Source organism: Fringilla coelebs (assembly GCF_963513975.1).
Source record: "Fringilla coelebs genome assembly, chromosome: 3".
NCBI classification, from domain to species: domain Eukaryota; kingdom Metazoa; phylum Chordata; class Aves; order Passeriformes; family Fringillidae; genus Fringilla; species Fringilla coelebs.
In genome coordinates, this window is record NC_140030.1 from 55423263 (window position 1) to 55439789 (window position 16527).

The 16527-nt window shown below is 41.6% G+C and overlaps 1 protein-coding gene across 1 annotated transcript in view; it reads left to right on the forward strand.

The window, feature by feature from the left end:
• The first annotated feature begins 9838 nt into the window (after positions 1-9838).
• Positions 9839-16527, forward strand: part of ENPP1 (ectonucleotide pyrophosphatase/phosphodiesterase 1) — a 53040-nt gene continuing 46351 nt past the window's right edge. The window contains exon 1 of the mRNA XM_084201511.1: positions 9839-10154. Within this exon, the coding sequence (XP_084057637.1) occupies positions 9969-10154 (186 nt within the window). The 5' untranslated portion in view covers positions 9839-9968. The remainder of the gene's footprint in view (positions 10155-16527) is intronic.

Sequence of the window (16527 nt, forward strand, 5' to 3'; positions counted from 1 at the left end):
CTATCTTCCAATAATTAGTGGGGAATCTGAAAAATAAAAATACTTGCTAACATGTAGGCTTTTGTAAACAAAGTACAGGTTAGATGGAGTACAAGGGCAACAGCACTGCTGGGACTGACCATTATTGTTTGGGATTCATCCCACCTTATTACCTGGTGCCACATGCTTAGCTCTTTTTTAAAACTGGTGGTTGTGATAAGAGACCAGGTCACAGTAGGAACTCCAGGTGTTGGTCTTGTGTGAGTCAGTCTCCTTATCAGGTTGGTCTTCTGGATTGATCTCAGGTTGTTGAGTTGGATTTCCTCCTGAGAGACATGGAAAGTGAGAGGCATTGGGCTCCTGTACTATATAGTGTGCTAGTAAAGAGGGCTGCAACAAAAGCCAGAGGAAATGTCTCTATGGGGTACCATGCAAAGCAACTATGACTTATTGTCTGCATGGAGAAATTGTCTGTCTTGTTTCTGTGGAAAAGTCTGCATTTACTGAATCCTCTTAGACACTCCCATTGCTCTCACATGGAGCTGTGCCCACAGTTTTTCTTGTTTCATAATTCTTTGTAAATGAGCTGAAAACCCATGGGGCATGGTGGATTGCTAAACCGGAAAAATATGGGCAATGACTTCTGACTCTCAATTAAAGCACATTGTTACTTCATCTTAAGGAACTGGTTGACCCCTCTTCTCCATGGAGAGCAATGAAAAATATACTCTTGACCTCTTTCTAAATAGGCTAAATGAAAACCAGATTTTGAGGTTCAAAATATAAATTCTCATCTAGCTCTTTGTCGAGCAGTTCTAACTGTGTGTTACAGGGCATCTTACACGAGCCAACTTGCTGCCAGTGAGCGCTACTGTGATTATCAACACGAAACATTTCTAATGGGGTAACTAACAGGGAAATGCCTCAGCACAAATGATGTGCCATGTTCAAAACTCCAGCAGTGACCACTGTTGGTATGCTTCCTCTGCAAATTATTCTGCAGTTCAGAAGAGAAGAGTAACTTTCAGGGTTACCAGTTAGTTAACAGTTAGTTAACACCCTGAAAGAGTTACAGAAAGATGCCTTCCAAAGACAAGCAATTCTTCCGAGACAAACTGATTTACCAAGAACTTGTAAACTATGTTTTTAGCATATCTGGTATGTAGAGCTCTTGGAACTTCCCATGAAAAAGGAACCCCAGATAAAAATAAACATTAACTAAAAACATACCATGTTTCTTTATGGGGTGAGGATGAAATGACTTTTAGACACCACTAACATCCTGGTTGAGTCAATTCAACCTCCCTAAAGTCAAATACATAGTTTGGTTTGGTTGAACATGTTAGTTTTTAAACACTGACAGTCTTAAGAAACCCTACAAAAGCTGCTGATAAAATCAGTCTGTTTTTTTTTACTTCATATCTTCTCACAAAAACATGAAGATTTTCTCTTCATAAAACATAAAAACTGGCTTTAAGCTCTGGAGGAGTTGTTTGTCAGGTAAATTTCATACATCTGCCTTTTGAGATATTTTCCCTTTTTTCCATCTTCTAAGTCCTAGCAGGAAGAACTCATACGAGGAGGCAACACTATGTCTGCATCACCTACAGTGCATATCCTAGAGTGAGTGATGCTTAGCCAAGATTTGCTCTCTCATAAGTGATGGACTACTGAGAAACTGGGGACAAACAAGTTTCACCAAGGGAAGTAAATATGAAATGAGCAAATTTTTCTCTGACATCTCAAGATAATTTGGCTGTGGCATGTCCACATAGGGGAATTACTGATTTATTTTAATGTAGACATCTGCATAAAAAGTTTGTTAACACACTTCACATAAATGATTAAGGAGTTTTATAAGGGATGCTTAACTCTAATCCTCAGAAGGTTCATTTGCAAATTAAGCTGAAACAAAGAGTGAATTGAGTAGTGAATGGGCTCAAGAGCCTGCTGCCTGAAATAGCTAGTGCTGTCTTCAGATCAGCAGAGGATTGGCTGCTGTGTTTATTAATGACCTGGTTTTTGTTATTGTGCATCCTGAATAGATGCAGGAGTATTGCCTCCCACTTCACCTATGGGCTACAGGAAGGTATGAAAGGAGAATAGTAGAGACTAGAAGGTTTATGTTTTTAGTATTCCTTTATACTGAATTAAATTTAGTATTCCTTTATATTAATTGTGCTATCTGTATTGACTATATGTTCCTTCAGGATTGGTTTAGCACAGGTTCCCTAGATGAGGTCTATCAGCATCACCCGTAGACTTCAGTTCTATTTGTGACTCTTAAAAACAGACTCAAATTCTGCTCTGAAAGCAGAACAATGGGTTGAGTTTCAATGGCAAGAAGAATATGGGCAATGTCTTCTGACTCTCAGTTAAAGCACATTTTTGCTTCATCTTAAGGAATGCTCTACCCATGGTAAACTTCTCACCTTCTGAAGATCATGTCTGGGATACTTTGCATAGACCTTGTATCAAACTTGGAAGAATGCACTTCCTGGTATTCTCCAGAGTCAGAAACAGCTGTACTTCCTAACACCTAGTTCCAGTGAATCTCTACACAGTCTTTTAATGAGGCATAATATGGTCAGGCATAATATGACCAGGCCATAAAGTGGCAGGGATTCATCAGCAGGCACTGCTAGAGACTTCATGTAGATTCTCCAAAAATATTTATTTAAGTATGGATTGTTTCCCTCAGCGGGTTTCTTGCCTGGGACATGTCCCAGAAAATGGTTTCATTTTTTGATTCTGTAGTAGCTTTGCCAGAAACAATTTTTTATCCTTTTGTACTTTTATAACTATTTCTAGTATCCGCTTTTGTAAACACAGAGGGAGCAAATAATGGAGCCCAAAAGAATAATACAAAACTATTTGCCTGGGTATTTTTTTTGTCATGAGATCCTAAGAAGAAGCAGCACAGGTTAGCTGGGTGACAAAGCAGAGTTAAAGACTGCAGGTTTGAGGCAGTTCTGTGAGCTCAGATGCTGGTCACATTCGTACTTTTTGGAGATGGGAGTGTGAACATTTGCTGTCACAAGACAACATTCACTTTCTTGGTGGATTTTTCTGCATGGTGCATCAAGTCAGAAGAAGAACAGAAGCAGAAGGGGTGAGCAAGAGGTGTGTGCCAGTGAGCAGCTCGGGCATAGACTGACTTGGAAGTCCAAGGATAATCATTTATTTCTGACAGTTAACAACATGTAAGACTTGAATGTTAGATAATTCCATTGGAAAAATTAGTCTCCCTGAGAAAACATGATTCTAATCAGCTTTCTCAGAGATTATTAGCTCTAAAATTCATGTTTTATTTAAAATTTATCTACAGATGTTATTCTTAAACAGTGTTTAAGCTTTCAAAAGCGTTTGCACAGAGGATTGCTCAGGATTGCAAAACCAGCTGTCCAGTAAAGGCTGTGATGGTCAAATCTTCAGAAACATGGAGTATTTATCGCTGTCACAGTTCTGAAGAACAGAAACACCACACCTATTCAAATTACTTGGAAGCTTTATGGATGTCCTTTTTATGGAGAGGAAATTTGATCAAAACAATATTTTTTCATCAGGTGTTTTGTTCTATTGAATTGGATCATCTGTTAAAATGCTTGCACACAACGCACTAAAATTCAGATGGATTAAAACACTAAAAAACAAAGATAAAACTTCCCCCTTTCTTTCCATCCAGGTACTCCCCTCTGTTCATCCACTCTTCCCTCCTTCTTTGAGATCTTTGAGATTTATCTCTTGAGTTTTCCAGCTGGCCTTAACATTATACTTTTCAAATGTAACGTTAATGTTAATAATATTAATATTGATGTTAGTAATGTTAAATTCCCATCTCATACCTTCTTTTTTTCCTTAAGAACACATGTTTTTTCTCTTATTATCCCTGCATGTAGTATTTAATTTTTGTGTATTGAGTAATACCATATTCGAAAATTCCAGATGTTTCCTTAAATGTGCAACAAGTTCTTGGATCATTTGTTGTTTATTGAAACACCGGAAGAAAAAACTTGCATTGTGAAAATAACATTTTTTTCCCATGCTAATTCAATTCAGCCTGACTTAAAGCACCATTCCAGGTATTTTTTAGAATTAAAGATTTCTTCCGGAATCTTGTTTTGATGACATTTTAGTAGGTTCATATGAAATAGGTTGTGTTCCAGCAGTGAAATACAAACTTGGCATTCCATGCACTTGTTTCCAGTAAAAAGGTAGTGAATGCCAATGCCTGAAAGCTGTTGAAAAGGAGACATGCAGCATCTGAATGGTAAAGCTACTATACAGGACATAGAACTTCCTCAAATTACATTGACCTACATATTTTACATGGCGACAACAATACACTAAAATTTAAGGAAGTATTCCTTCACCAAAAGTTAGAATGCAAAATTTCATACTACAGGATGGGGTAGATCCTAAAATATGTATGTGTTCAAGAAGTGGTTAGACATTGTGAAAAATTATCTCGAACAGTATGTAGCAGGAGACCTTCAAAAATCTTCTCAGCTGCAGGTCTTTGACCACTGTCTATCCTAATTTAATAGAGCAGTTGTTGCACTTCTAGGCATTAAATAAAAGTGGATTTCAAAACTGTTTATATGACTTAATGTATAAGTTTGTATGCAGCTGCTGGATGCCCATTGCTAAAATCCTTATGCATTTTTTCCCAATCTCTGCCCTCAACTGACTATCTATTTTAAAAACCTTTTTTCTTCCCATTCTGGTTTGTGTTGAATCTTGTTCACATCAAGATGTCAAAAATCAAGGAGAGGTAAGGGGATATCTGGCTTAAATTGTAAGACAACACTTAACTTGTGAAAGAGCATTTAAACTTCTTTAAATCACCCTCTAGCTGCAGTGGATGTTGCAGTACCTACACTATTGCTTTGCTCTGGACTCCTCCCAGATTGATAAGCACTGCTTTTAATATTACTACAAGCACTACTGCATTAATTTTTCAGGTCTTCAAGAAACCACTCAAGTGTTTACTCTAATACTGTATTCTTCCTCCCCCTTTCCCCTTTTGTGTTTTTTTTTTTGTGAACCTCCTACAATTTTTCTAGCATAGGTAGCAAAGTATTCTTCCTGATAATAGGCTTGATTGTGCAAACCACTTAGATATGGTTGGCAGATTAGGTATTGAAATTGTGTTTGCTAGAGAGATTATGCTGAGAAGAGCATAAAGAATGTCTGCTTGGTTAGCATTAAAGTATGCAAGCATCTTACAGTCTGCTTCCCAACAAATCCGGCCAATATGTTGTCATCATATCAGGATTTTATCGTTTAAAGGAGTATAGGCATTTTTTCTAAAATCAAATAGAGGCATTTTTATATCGCTTAGAGAGAGAGGAAATCACTGTCAAGCAATTATTTCTTATTGCTAAAGGATTTTTCACATTTTTCTTCTACTGTTGCCAGCTATCAAACAACTGTTGTGTTAACAGTTATTAAATTTCCAGTAATATATGCCAAACTAAGACTGAAAGGAGGAACAATTATGCCATTTTTCAATTATACAGGAAATATTAGGTTATCAGTTTATTATCTAGAGATTTTTTTTTTTTGGAGACCAGCAAAACCACCAAAGAATGAGTAATTATTTGCAAAAATTATTTTCTTTCTGCACTTATTTAAAGGGGCATGCTGGGGAGTAAAATTAACAGATTTTGAAGCAAGTAGTTATAAAGAGCTAATTAATTTTTCCTGACAAAGAGGCATCTTGATGCTAAGCTCAGAATCTGAGACTTGCAACACGTGCCTTGAAACTCTACCTTGCCTGTGTGTCTTGGATCTCTGCTTGGTTATGTGCCACCCCTTGATGCAAACTGTTCAGTCCACACAGTTTGATATACCCATAAATGCTATGGGATTTCTGACTTCATTTTAGGCATTAGTCCCAGAAGTAATAAAAGAGTTTTGAGATATACCTCCAGTTTCATTTATTCCTTTCACTACAGACTTCTTGCATTTTTATACAGTTTTAGACACATTTCAAATGCTAAATAAAACTACCCATAAGGATATTTCAGAAACTACCATAATTGCTGATTTTTCAATGATTTGCAGTCTAGTTTACAATGCAACACTCGTACAGGAATGCCAGAGAAGTCCTTAGAGTAGGAGCTGAGGAATGGCTTCAATGAGCTCCTATAAGGCAGAGTCCAGTGTAACACTGAGCAGCATTGGTCTTTAACAAGCAGCCTCAGACGTTCCTAGGGCTCCTGGTCTTCTTCATGGTTACAGGAATTTTGCTGCGGATTAGAGGCAATGCAACAGGAAATACTCGCCACAGCCACCGACCACTGGTTTCTATTGCAGTGCAAGGGTCAAGACTCAGCCAGCCAGGAGCTGATTATCACTGGCACCCTCACAAGATGATGCTCCTCTGCCTGCAAGCTCAGTCTGTCCCCCTGCTGTGAGAGCAGCAAGGGCCTCCCCTCTCTGGCTGGTGCAAGTGGATAGTGGAATCATGCAACATGGTGCAATTTACAACCCCCTGTCACTAACCACAGCTCCTAAACGGGCCACAGCCACCTCACACACCGGGGCTAGGTGAGAGAACTTGGTGTTTGCTAGGTCTTTCCAAAAACAGATGTTTGGTGGAGATTTTGTCAAGGTGAAAAAATGCAAGGAGAAAACATCACAAGCTGTGACATGCAGCAGCACGGAAGACTTCCTGTGTTTACCTTATTCTCCTAGTACACAACTTATGTTTGTTTATCTTTGCTGCAGCCACACGTGAAGCTGGTGTTTCTGCTATCCTCCCTTGACGTTTGGTTGAGCAGCTTGATTCGGTTACTGCTGGAGCTGGCAGCTGCCCTCGCTTCTTCAAAAGCTTCCTCGGTCTCTGGTGAAATGGCTGCAGACAATTTTTGAAATTTGGATTTGCAATCTCAGTAATCTCTGCCATTAATTTGTTGCACAATGATGTCTTTTGTCACAGATTTGTTAAAATGGTATTGACTGCTACTTAACAACTTCACCCCAAAGAGACCAAGCAGATGTTGATTTTTGAAGGTTTAATATTGGGAATGTTTTGCCTCTTTCCCCAGTATTCAATAGATTTATTCAGATATATTTGACATATTCAGCCCCAAAACTTAGTCCTTTTTGGTTTTCCAGACTCTCTTTCTAGAGCACTCTGACATCTTGCCAGTCAGCTGAAACAAGCTTCTCACAGCTAGGTTAATTATTTTCCATGCTGGTTAATTATTTTCCATGCCTAGCCTGAAGTACCTTGACTATTTTTATTGTCACAGAAAGAAATTACAAAATTTATGCTGTTTTATGAATATTTATACACAGAAGAGTAAGTGTTAAAGAATAGTTAATGGTTAATGAATGAACAACTCAGAAGTTAGCTCCAGAATACCTTTTCTTTCTATGGAAAAGAAAGATACCTTTTTGTCTGCAATGTAGTTATAGAAAAATTTTATTGAATCATCCTTATACAATATGTGCTATTCAAATTTCTGAGTGGGTAACACTTTGGACAAGAAAGTTTTCTATTTGAATTAAAATTAATAAAAAAAACTTTCTACATGCAAAAACAGAGAAATAGAAAATGAAATTTTATTTAAAAAAACTGTAAACTTTTAATTTCTCTCTTTTTTGTTGTTTGTCGAGAAAAAGCATTTACTTTTTTGCCAGTATAACTGAAAATGGAAAAAAAATATTTGAACATACACACACAATTGCAGTATCTTTTCATTTTTATGAGAAAAAAAAAAGAGGGTCCTACTGCCACTTGTGCTATTTATTAAAGCCACATTTACTGAAAAAACCCAAAACCGAAACAATTTGACTATGTCAGTTTTTATTAGAGTTTTAAAATTATTGCACAACCAGTATTCAATTTGCAACTTTCACATGCCAAAATCCTTGACCTTATAATAAAGACATCTGCTTTGCTGGACAGCTGTTTGAGATGCCACATTAATGGAATAAAGGAGATTTTTCATGTAGGCTCAAGGGCTTAGTTGTCACAGTTTCTGTTGCCTTTCTCTTTCCTATGTGACCAAGTGAAACATTAGGGTAGAAATTCTCAAGACTGCAGCTATGGAACCTCCTTAGATGCCAACAGGCAGGTGGGAGCAGCCCTGCAGTGACCCTCAGCATGCTGTGAGCTGCAGCAGCACTGCAGAGCAGCAGTAATGTACATGCTGCATCCTGGCAATTATTTTTAATGGGAAGTTGTACTGACAGCTTGTTCTTGTGACTCAACTGAAATAGAAAGCAGAGCAACAACATTTCAGCAGGGATCAAGATCACTTCCAAAGGAAATTTTCATTTCACTGTAGCTATTTTTTAGAAAGTATTGATTTTTGTCAGAAACTATGCAAGGACCCCTCCTTTCTGAGTACATTGACAGTTAAAATAAATCTGGTATAGACTCCTGAAGCCCTAGGAAATCAAACTCACCACCTCATTAGGACTGAAAGATTAAGCCTAATGTCAATATACATAACTGTATATAGTAAAAAAAGGTCAAAAATTATGGCGAATTAGATGCTTTAAGTAATTTTAAGCTTAGGCATACTTTGCAAGTCTTGATGCTATTCAATCCTCACAGGAATGACCCACATCTGGAGCCAGCCCTGCAGTTGTATCTATGTATGTGAGGTGTATCTATGTATGTGAGGTGAACTGCCTCTCCCCATGGACAGCCAGGGTGTGTACAAACACCTCTCTCTTGCCAAACAAGCAGGGCTGAATTTAGTGGGAATGATTGGGAAGTGACATCTTGGAGCCACATGGTGCCAATCCCAACAAAAGGCCTTGAAGGGCATCAAACATGGATTTCACCCCAACAACACCAGCCCTCTGAGCAGGGCCTGGCCTGGGGGCAATGAGTCCAAAGTCACAGAATCAGAGAACATGCTGAGCCGGAAGGGACCCACAAGGATTATCAAGTCCAACTCCTGACCTGGCACAGGACCATCTTCAACAGTCATGCCACATGCCTGAGGGCATTGTCCAAGTGCTTCTCCAGCTCTGTCAGGCTTGGTGCTGTGACCACTTCCCTGGGGAGCCTGTTCCAGTGCCCAAACACCCTCTGCGTGAAGAACCTTTTCCTGATATCCAATCTAAACCTGCCCTGATATAACTTCAGGCCATTTTCTCGAGTCCTGTCGCTGGTCAGCACAGAGATCAGCGCCTGCCTCTCCTCTTCCCCTCACGAGGAAGTTGTAAACTGGGATGCTGTCTCCCCTCAGATTCCTCTTCTGGCGGCTGAAAAGACCAAATCACCCCAAAGGAGTCGCGGTGTCCCCCGGGCGGGCGACGACGCCGCCTGCTGCGCTGCGCTCCCGGTGTGCGGGCTCTCGGCTGGCCTGATGCCCCGCTTTGCGGGAGTTTCCGTGGGCATCCCGCAGGCACTGACGGACGGGAGGGGAAAACCTCCTCGGGAAGGGGCGAAGAACTGCAGGCAGGGACGGAGGGAAGCACCTTGTGAAGGCGACCAGCAGCCGGCGGCTCTGTGGGCGCAAACGCGCACCGGGGGCTGGGCGCCTGCCTCTGGCAGCATCGGGAGCGGCACCGGGAGCGGGACCCCCACCCCCGCGCACACCTGTGCCACCGCCGCCCGGCGGCTTCGGGGAAAGCCGCGCCACCGCCCCCGCCCGGGGACCGGGCAGCGGAAACTTTCTCCGCGCTCCCTCGTAAACACGGCCCGGCGCCCTCCCCCGGACGCTATTTCGGAGCAGCGCCGTGTCCTCCGGCCCCGCACCGCCTCCCTGCCCTGCCCTGCCCTGCCCGCCCTTTACCTGCAGGGAGGGGTCGGAAAGCGGGGGGGCGGCCGAGCCCGGGTGACCGATCGAGGTGGGAACATCCCGAGGGAAGGACGGGAACATCCCGCTCCCTCCTCCACGCCGCTGCCGGCGGGGGAGCGGGGGCCGCCGGTGTCCGCGTTCCGGGCGGGGCGGGACCGGGCGGCCGGGCTATTAATAGCCGTGTCCGGGCGGGCGGAGGGCAGAGCCGCGGGGACCATGCAGGGGAACGGGCAGCAAGCGGGGAAGGGCCGTGAGGACCACCTGGACGGGGTAGGGGCGGCTGATGGCGGGCTGCAGACTGCGGCTGTGCCCATGCTGCCGGCCATGGAGGTGGCTGAGGAGCCGGAGAAGCCTCCGGGCGGCAAGAGCAAGGATCCCAACACCTACAAAGTGCTGTCCCTGGTAAGGGCCGGGGAGCCGCGGGGCCGGGCGGGCGGAGCTGGGTCCCACCGCGCCGGCGGGAGCGGGGGGAGCGGTGCGGCTGGCGCAGGTGCTTCGCCCGTCTCCAAGCTTCGGGAGATGGGAGACGAACCCGTGGCGGGACCTTAGAAGCCTCTCGGCGGTTTTGGAAGAGGGTGACTGCCTTCGGCAGCACGGGCTCCTCGGGATGCCCGGGGCAGCAGTGCTATGGGACGGCTCCGCTTCGAGAGTCAGCCTCGGGCAGGACCGTGGCGCTTGGGTATAGACAACGACTTGCCTCAGAGAGGGATTCGTAACTCTTGATTTATTTCACTCTTTTGACGGTCCTGAGCATTGAATCTTTCAAAATTCTTTTGTGGTGTCAATGGTTGTCTCGTCTTTCATCATGTGGTTTTAGCTGTTTGATGTAGGGGGGACACCAGGGAAGACAAAACCCAGTTAAAATAGGAAAATATGGCTGGAAAAGCTAAAAGAGTTAAAGAGCCAAAAGGACAGGGGAAGTGTAAAAACTTGCATTTCTCTGAATTCGGGCTACCGTGGGTTGAAAGTTTGTCTCCAAGTGCTGCTGGGAGGCACTTTTGGCCCTTGGTCAGAAGCCCCAGCATCCAAAGCCATTGTTAGCAGGTAGGTCACTTTCCAGTTTTAGCCATGCTGCTGTATTATAATTATCCTCCCCATAGAGATGTGAAAATAAGACCTTCCAAACTGCCTGGAGTAATCATTATGAAGCTAAATTCATTATCAAGGTGAAGGAATTGTGGTGTTCTTGGAAGGAAGCTTTAGTGGAACTGCAGCAGGCGTCACTACGTATGTATGCATAAATAGTCCTCTTCCAATACACTGAAGCATAAATGTCAAGGTGCCTATCCAAATTTACTGATATCTTTGTAATCTGGCTACCTTTTCAAATGATTCATCCACCCATATCATTGTGACTACAGGTTGGTCATACTTTCTGACATAGCAGGAGGTAAATTATGTTTCTAAGTTTGTCAGAATGTTATAAGAAAAATATGAAAATACGTGCAAAGGTCTGTGGTAGCTTCCATGCAGAAGCTTTTTTTGACAACTTTTCTGATGAAATGTCTCCATAAGTAAAGGTTGTGGTTGGTAGCTCGTTTCATTACTTTGTTGTCTTCTGGGGTGATTAAGGTTGTGCCATAAAAGCCACTGCAGCTGGATGGTGAAAACAGCTCAGCTCTTTTCAGGCTTAGAACCTAGTATTGATGTCCTGAGCTTTTTAGGCTCTAATGCAACAAAATTATTAGAGATGCATAGCCACTTAGAGACTGGAGTTGAGCACAAGTTAGTGTTTGCAGTTACTTATTCTTCTGAATTAAGTTCTTATATTCCAAATGCCATTCATTGAGAACTGGCAAAAATTTCCTCCTGTGCTCATGAAAGTGTCAGAGTGAAGTATGTCATCTATACAAAAATAATTAAAAAATTCTAAATATTTGCGGCCATACACTATTTTTTGGGGTGACTGCAAACACAGAGATAATGTAAGATGTTCAGTGAGAACTTGGAAAACTTTCTAAATACTGCAGGTGATACTGGATTGAGTAAAACAGGAATGTATTTAACCTAAACATGTCAGAAAGGGGCAAACGAGTTGGAAAAGCTATTTTGTTCTTTCTCAGAAACTGATGTATTTATAAAACATTGATGATATCCAAATGCACTAAAAAAGCGAGTAGACTTAGGTGCTTGGTGTTTGTAGTTTTATAGTAATGTGTAACTATTAAAGTGTCCAGCAGTAGGTAAATCTCATTTGCCTGCATTTATCCTAGCTGTGTGTGCTATTGCCTCCTTTATTTATGTAGATAAAGAAATCCCACAAATAACTGCTTTCAAGTGTGCTAATGCTGAAATTTTCTAAGAACTCATTAATGCATTTCTGCTGATTAAGGAATACTTGAATCACTCTTTTTATTTTTCTGGAAAGCTGAGACTGGACTGCATTCTACTCTTCCCTCACAAGTGCCTGCCACCTGCAGATGTCTGTGCAGTTTGTGAACACAACCTCAACATTCCCAGCTCTTGTCCATGAGCCAATCTTACCCTATGACAGAGCAGCTGCTGCTGCTGCAGAGGGAGGATTCCACAAGTGGTGGATTTTACTGACCCATAGTACTTCCCTAAGAAGCACTTAAAAGCCACCTTTTTTATTTACTGTCTTGCCTGTTTTCTAGGCTCAAACTTCTGTCCCTCAAAGCCAAGTGAACTGTCTGTCTGTCTGTAGTCTCTCCAGGCTGTTGTGTGAGTGAGCAGTATGCTGCTGCCCAAGAGCAGCATAACCTTTGCTTATGTTTGAGGCTTTCCTACTTGCCAGGAATTCAGGCATTGCATTTTGGTCTGATTCATTCATCCCATTAAAATAAATTTTTCCATGCCAGTCTAACAGCTGAAACATTGAGAGAAATAAAGTAATAATGTAAGAGAATTTTTCTTTTCAACAGCTTCAGACTTTTTGTCAGAAATGGAAAACTCATTTAAACTAACACTTTTGTCAGAAAAAATCTTAAGGAGTTTTGCAGATTGAGAATGCCTAAGTAGAAAAAAAATTACAAAAAAAATTACAAAAAAAATTCCAGGTAAGGTCTTGACTGAGACATTAAAAGTGTGTTAGTCTCATCTAAAGAGTAACTCAAGCATTTCAGATTGCATAAAGATAATAAATTGTGAAGTTTAAAAAAATGCTGTGGAATGCACCTAATATTTTTATAGTCTGTAAGTTTTTTTTCCCTTTTTTTCATTAAGGCTGTCCAGTCTTTTTTATTTATTTTTTTTAAAGCACATCCCAAAAACTAGCTGACTTCCAACACTGGGCAAGAGATTGAACTGAAAACCTCTTCAGGTCTCTTCTAGCCTTATCATATCATAGAATGGTTTGGGTCTGAAGATATCCTTAAAGATCAGCCAGTTTCAACCCCTCTATCGTGGGCAGGGACACCTATGCTAGACGAGGTTGCTCAAAGCTCATCTATTCTGGCATTGAGCACTTGCAGGGATGGAGTATCCACAGATTCTCTGGGCAATCTTTTCAAGTGTCTTGCCACCCTTACAATAAATAATTTCTTCTCAATATCTAATATAAACATACCTTCTTTCAGTTTAAAGCCATTTCCCCTTGTCCTGTCACCACGTGCTCTGTAAGAAGTCTCTCTCCAGCTTTTTCATTGGCCCCTTCAGGTACTGGAAGATGTTGTAAGGTCTTCTCAGAGCTTTTTCTTCTTCAGGTTGAATAGCCTCAGCTCTCTCCACCTGCCTTCACTGAAGGGGTGTGGTCTACCTTCTGTATCTTTGTGGCCCTTCTCTGGATTTACTTCCATAAGTCTTAAGAATTCTTTTTATGCTGAAGGGCCCAGAGCTGGATGTAGCACTCCAGCTGGGGTCTCACAAGGGCAGAGTAGAGGGGCAGAATCCCCTCCCTTGACCTGCTGGTCACACTTCTGTGGATACAGCCCAGGATGCTGTTGGCCTTCTGGGCTGTGAGTGCACATTGACAGCCCGTGTCTGGCTTTTCATCTACCAGCACCCCCAAGTCCTTCTCAGCAGGGCTGTTCTTAGACAGTCCTTCTCCCGGTCTGCACCCTCCTCAGGGATTGCCCTTACCCAGGTGTAGCACCTTGCACTCGTTCAACTTCATTAGGTTCTCGTGGTTCCACTTCTCAAGCTTGTCCAGGTCCCTCTGGGTGTCATGCCATTCTTCTGTTATGCCAACTGCACTGCTCAGTTTCGTGCCATCTGCAGACCAGCTGGGGGTGCTGGGTCACATTGGGCTTCTCATCCACTAACAGCCCCAAGTATTTTCCTCAGGGCTGCTTTCAAACCATTCTCTGCCCTGCCTGTGCTGGAACTGACATTGTCATGCAGGATTGCACACTTGGCCTCTGCACAGTCCCACCTCTCAAGCTTGCCCAGGCCCCTCTGTATGGCATCCCTTCCTTCCAGCCTGTTGACTGCACCAGGCAGCTTGGTGTCATTGGCAACCTTGCTGAGGGTGCCTTGATCCTGCTGCCCATGTCACTGACAAAGTGTCCAGCAGTGCTGGTCCCTATGCTGACCCTGAGGAAGGCCACTCCTCACTGGTTTCCACTGGCACATCAAGCCCTAAGCATAGTTCATGAGTGTGACCATCCAGCCAATTCCATGTCCCTCTGTCAAATCCATGTCTCTCCAGTGTAATGATCAGGATGTCATGCAGAGCATGCCAAATGCTTTGCACAGTCCAGGTAGATGGTTTTGGTTTCTATTCCCTCCTCCATCACTGCTGTAATCCCATTTTAGAAGGCCATCAAATTTGTCAGACGCAATTGGCCCTTAGTGAAGCCACAATAGCTGTCGCCTTCTCGTTTTCAGTGTGTGTTAGCGTAGTTTTCAAGAACATCTGCTCCACGATTCTATAAATCTGGTTTCAGTCATCCATTGGTTGCTATGTTAAGCTTTTATGAATCATAAACCCCTGTTTATCATAAATAAAGGAGACAATCTCTGCCCAAGGGAGAATTTCTGTTGCCAGTTTGTATTTGCCATTGCTGCAGTCAGCAAAGAGTCTAACTGTAGAAAAAAGGTCTATTGGATGTCAAGATATTCTGTATGAGTCCTGAAAGGTTTTCACCTTTTCATTTGAATATAGCTCATAGCTGCTGACTTTGGGCTCAGGCAGGGAAAGATGGGTGTGCTACATCAGGATTTTGGAGACAACAGTAGGTTTGTCTGGTTTTGTTGTTTGGTTCTTTTTTTTTTCCCCTCCCCATAGATGAAGATGTGGGAACAACCTTTTATTACTGTTGTTGGGAAGATTGTATTCCTGTTTGGTTGTTTTCATGCTGATGATTTTTCTCCTAAAGATGTTTGAAGGTACCCAAACATTTGTATAGATTAGTACTTTAAAACAAAATTAGTAATGCATATCCATATTCTTTTTTCCATAAAGAAGGCAGAATATATAATTAATTACCCAAACCTTGGGATTTGTACTGTGCTTATTGACTTCAGCTGATTTCGGTGTCGGTATTTTTATAGCTATCAGTCAGTTCTCAAGCACTGGATTGAAGGATGCTGTTGTCTGAATCCTAGAGGCCTAGGTGCCATGTTCAGTCTTTAATCTATTTTTTGGCCCTCAGAAAACCATTCCATTTCAGACTTTTTTTTGTATTTTTTTTCTTTATGTGGCTTGTAATTTTTTCTTTATTTTTTAGTAGGGAAAGGTGGTCCTTGCTGAAATTACTTGCTTCCATAACAGTGCTGAGCTTAGATGGGACTTCTGAGATCCAAGAAACACCACACAGCTCAACAGTAATATTAGAGTGACTGTTGGGTGATTTGAATTTTTTTGGCATTAAACATGCCTTGGTGAAATATGAAGTAAAGAATGATGGTAACAAGATTGCCATACTTTTAATAGACTTTGAAGCACTTTCTGTTGAGAAATATTAAAAGAGTTCTTGGCTGATCTTCAATATCTTAATAATTTGTAGGAAAATCTCTTCCAGTGCTGGGAAACAAGGAAGCTTTACAGCTGTCTCCTGCCAATGTTACAGCTCTCCAGCTTGCATTGTGACTTGGTTTTAAATCTGAACACATGGTGTTTGACAAAACATTTTTTTTATTGAGCTTGCTTAAATGCATTAATTAGAATAAAATTGTAACTATACATACAAAAAATAAAGACATTATTATCCAATTTAAGCCATCCAAAGAAAGTTTGGGGTCTGAATTTAAAAATCATTATAGCTGAAAGTTTCTCTTCAGTGTACTTATTTTTTAGGGAAGACTTTGCAAATAATTCTCATTATACACAGGGAAATGTAAACCCAAAATTTCTTTATTTCCCTTCAAGTAGGGATTTTCATGCTGGGCATTGTAGACAAAAATCATAATCTTGCTCTTATATAATAAAAAAAAAATTAGAAATTTTAGTTCTGAAGGGTTTCCAAGGTTAATTTGTATTCTTGCTTTATTTACACTTCGTAGAGCTAGTTGGCATAACCAATCCTAAAAAGCAGAAGCTGACATGAAGTAAAAAAATATTGCCCAAAGAAACACTTGCAGGAATTAAGTCTTTCCATTTGGTTGGGGATTTTGAAGTGTAGAAACAAAGAGCCCAAATCAAACAGTGAACTCAGACAAACAAAACCCAATCCCAGCTGAACAACAGCAAAACCAAAACAACAACAGAGAAAAACAGCTCCTCAAATTCCACTTTTATAAAAATCTTCACAAAGGGAGTGTAGAGACCATCTTTGTTAAAAACTGTAATCAGAACTCAGTTTAAAATTTATTGCCCAACTAGGTTGAATCTGGATACACAATCAAAGGGGCGATTGTGAATGAACCAAGCAAACTT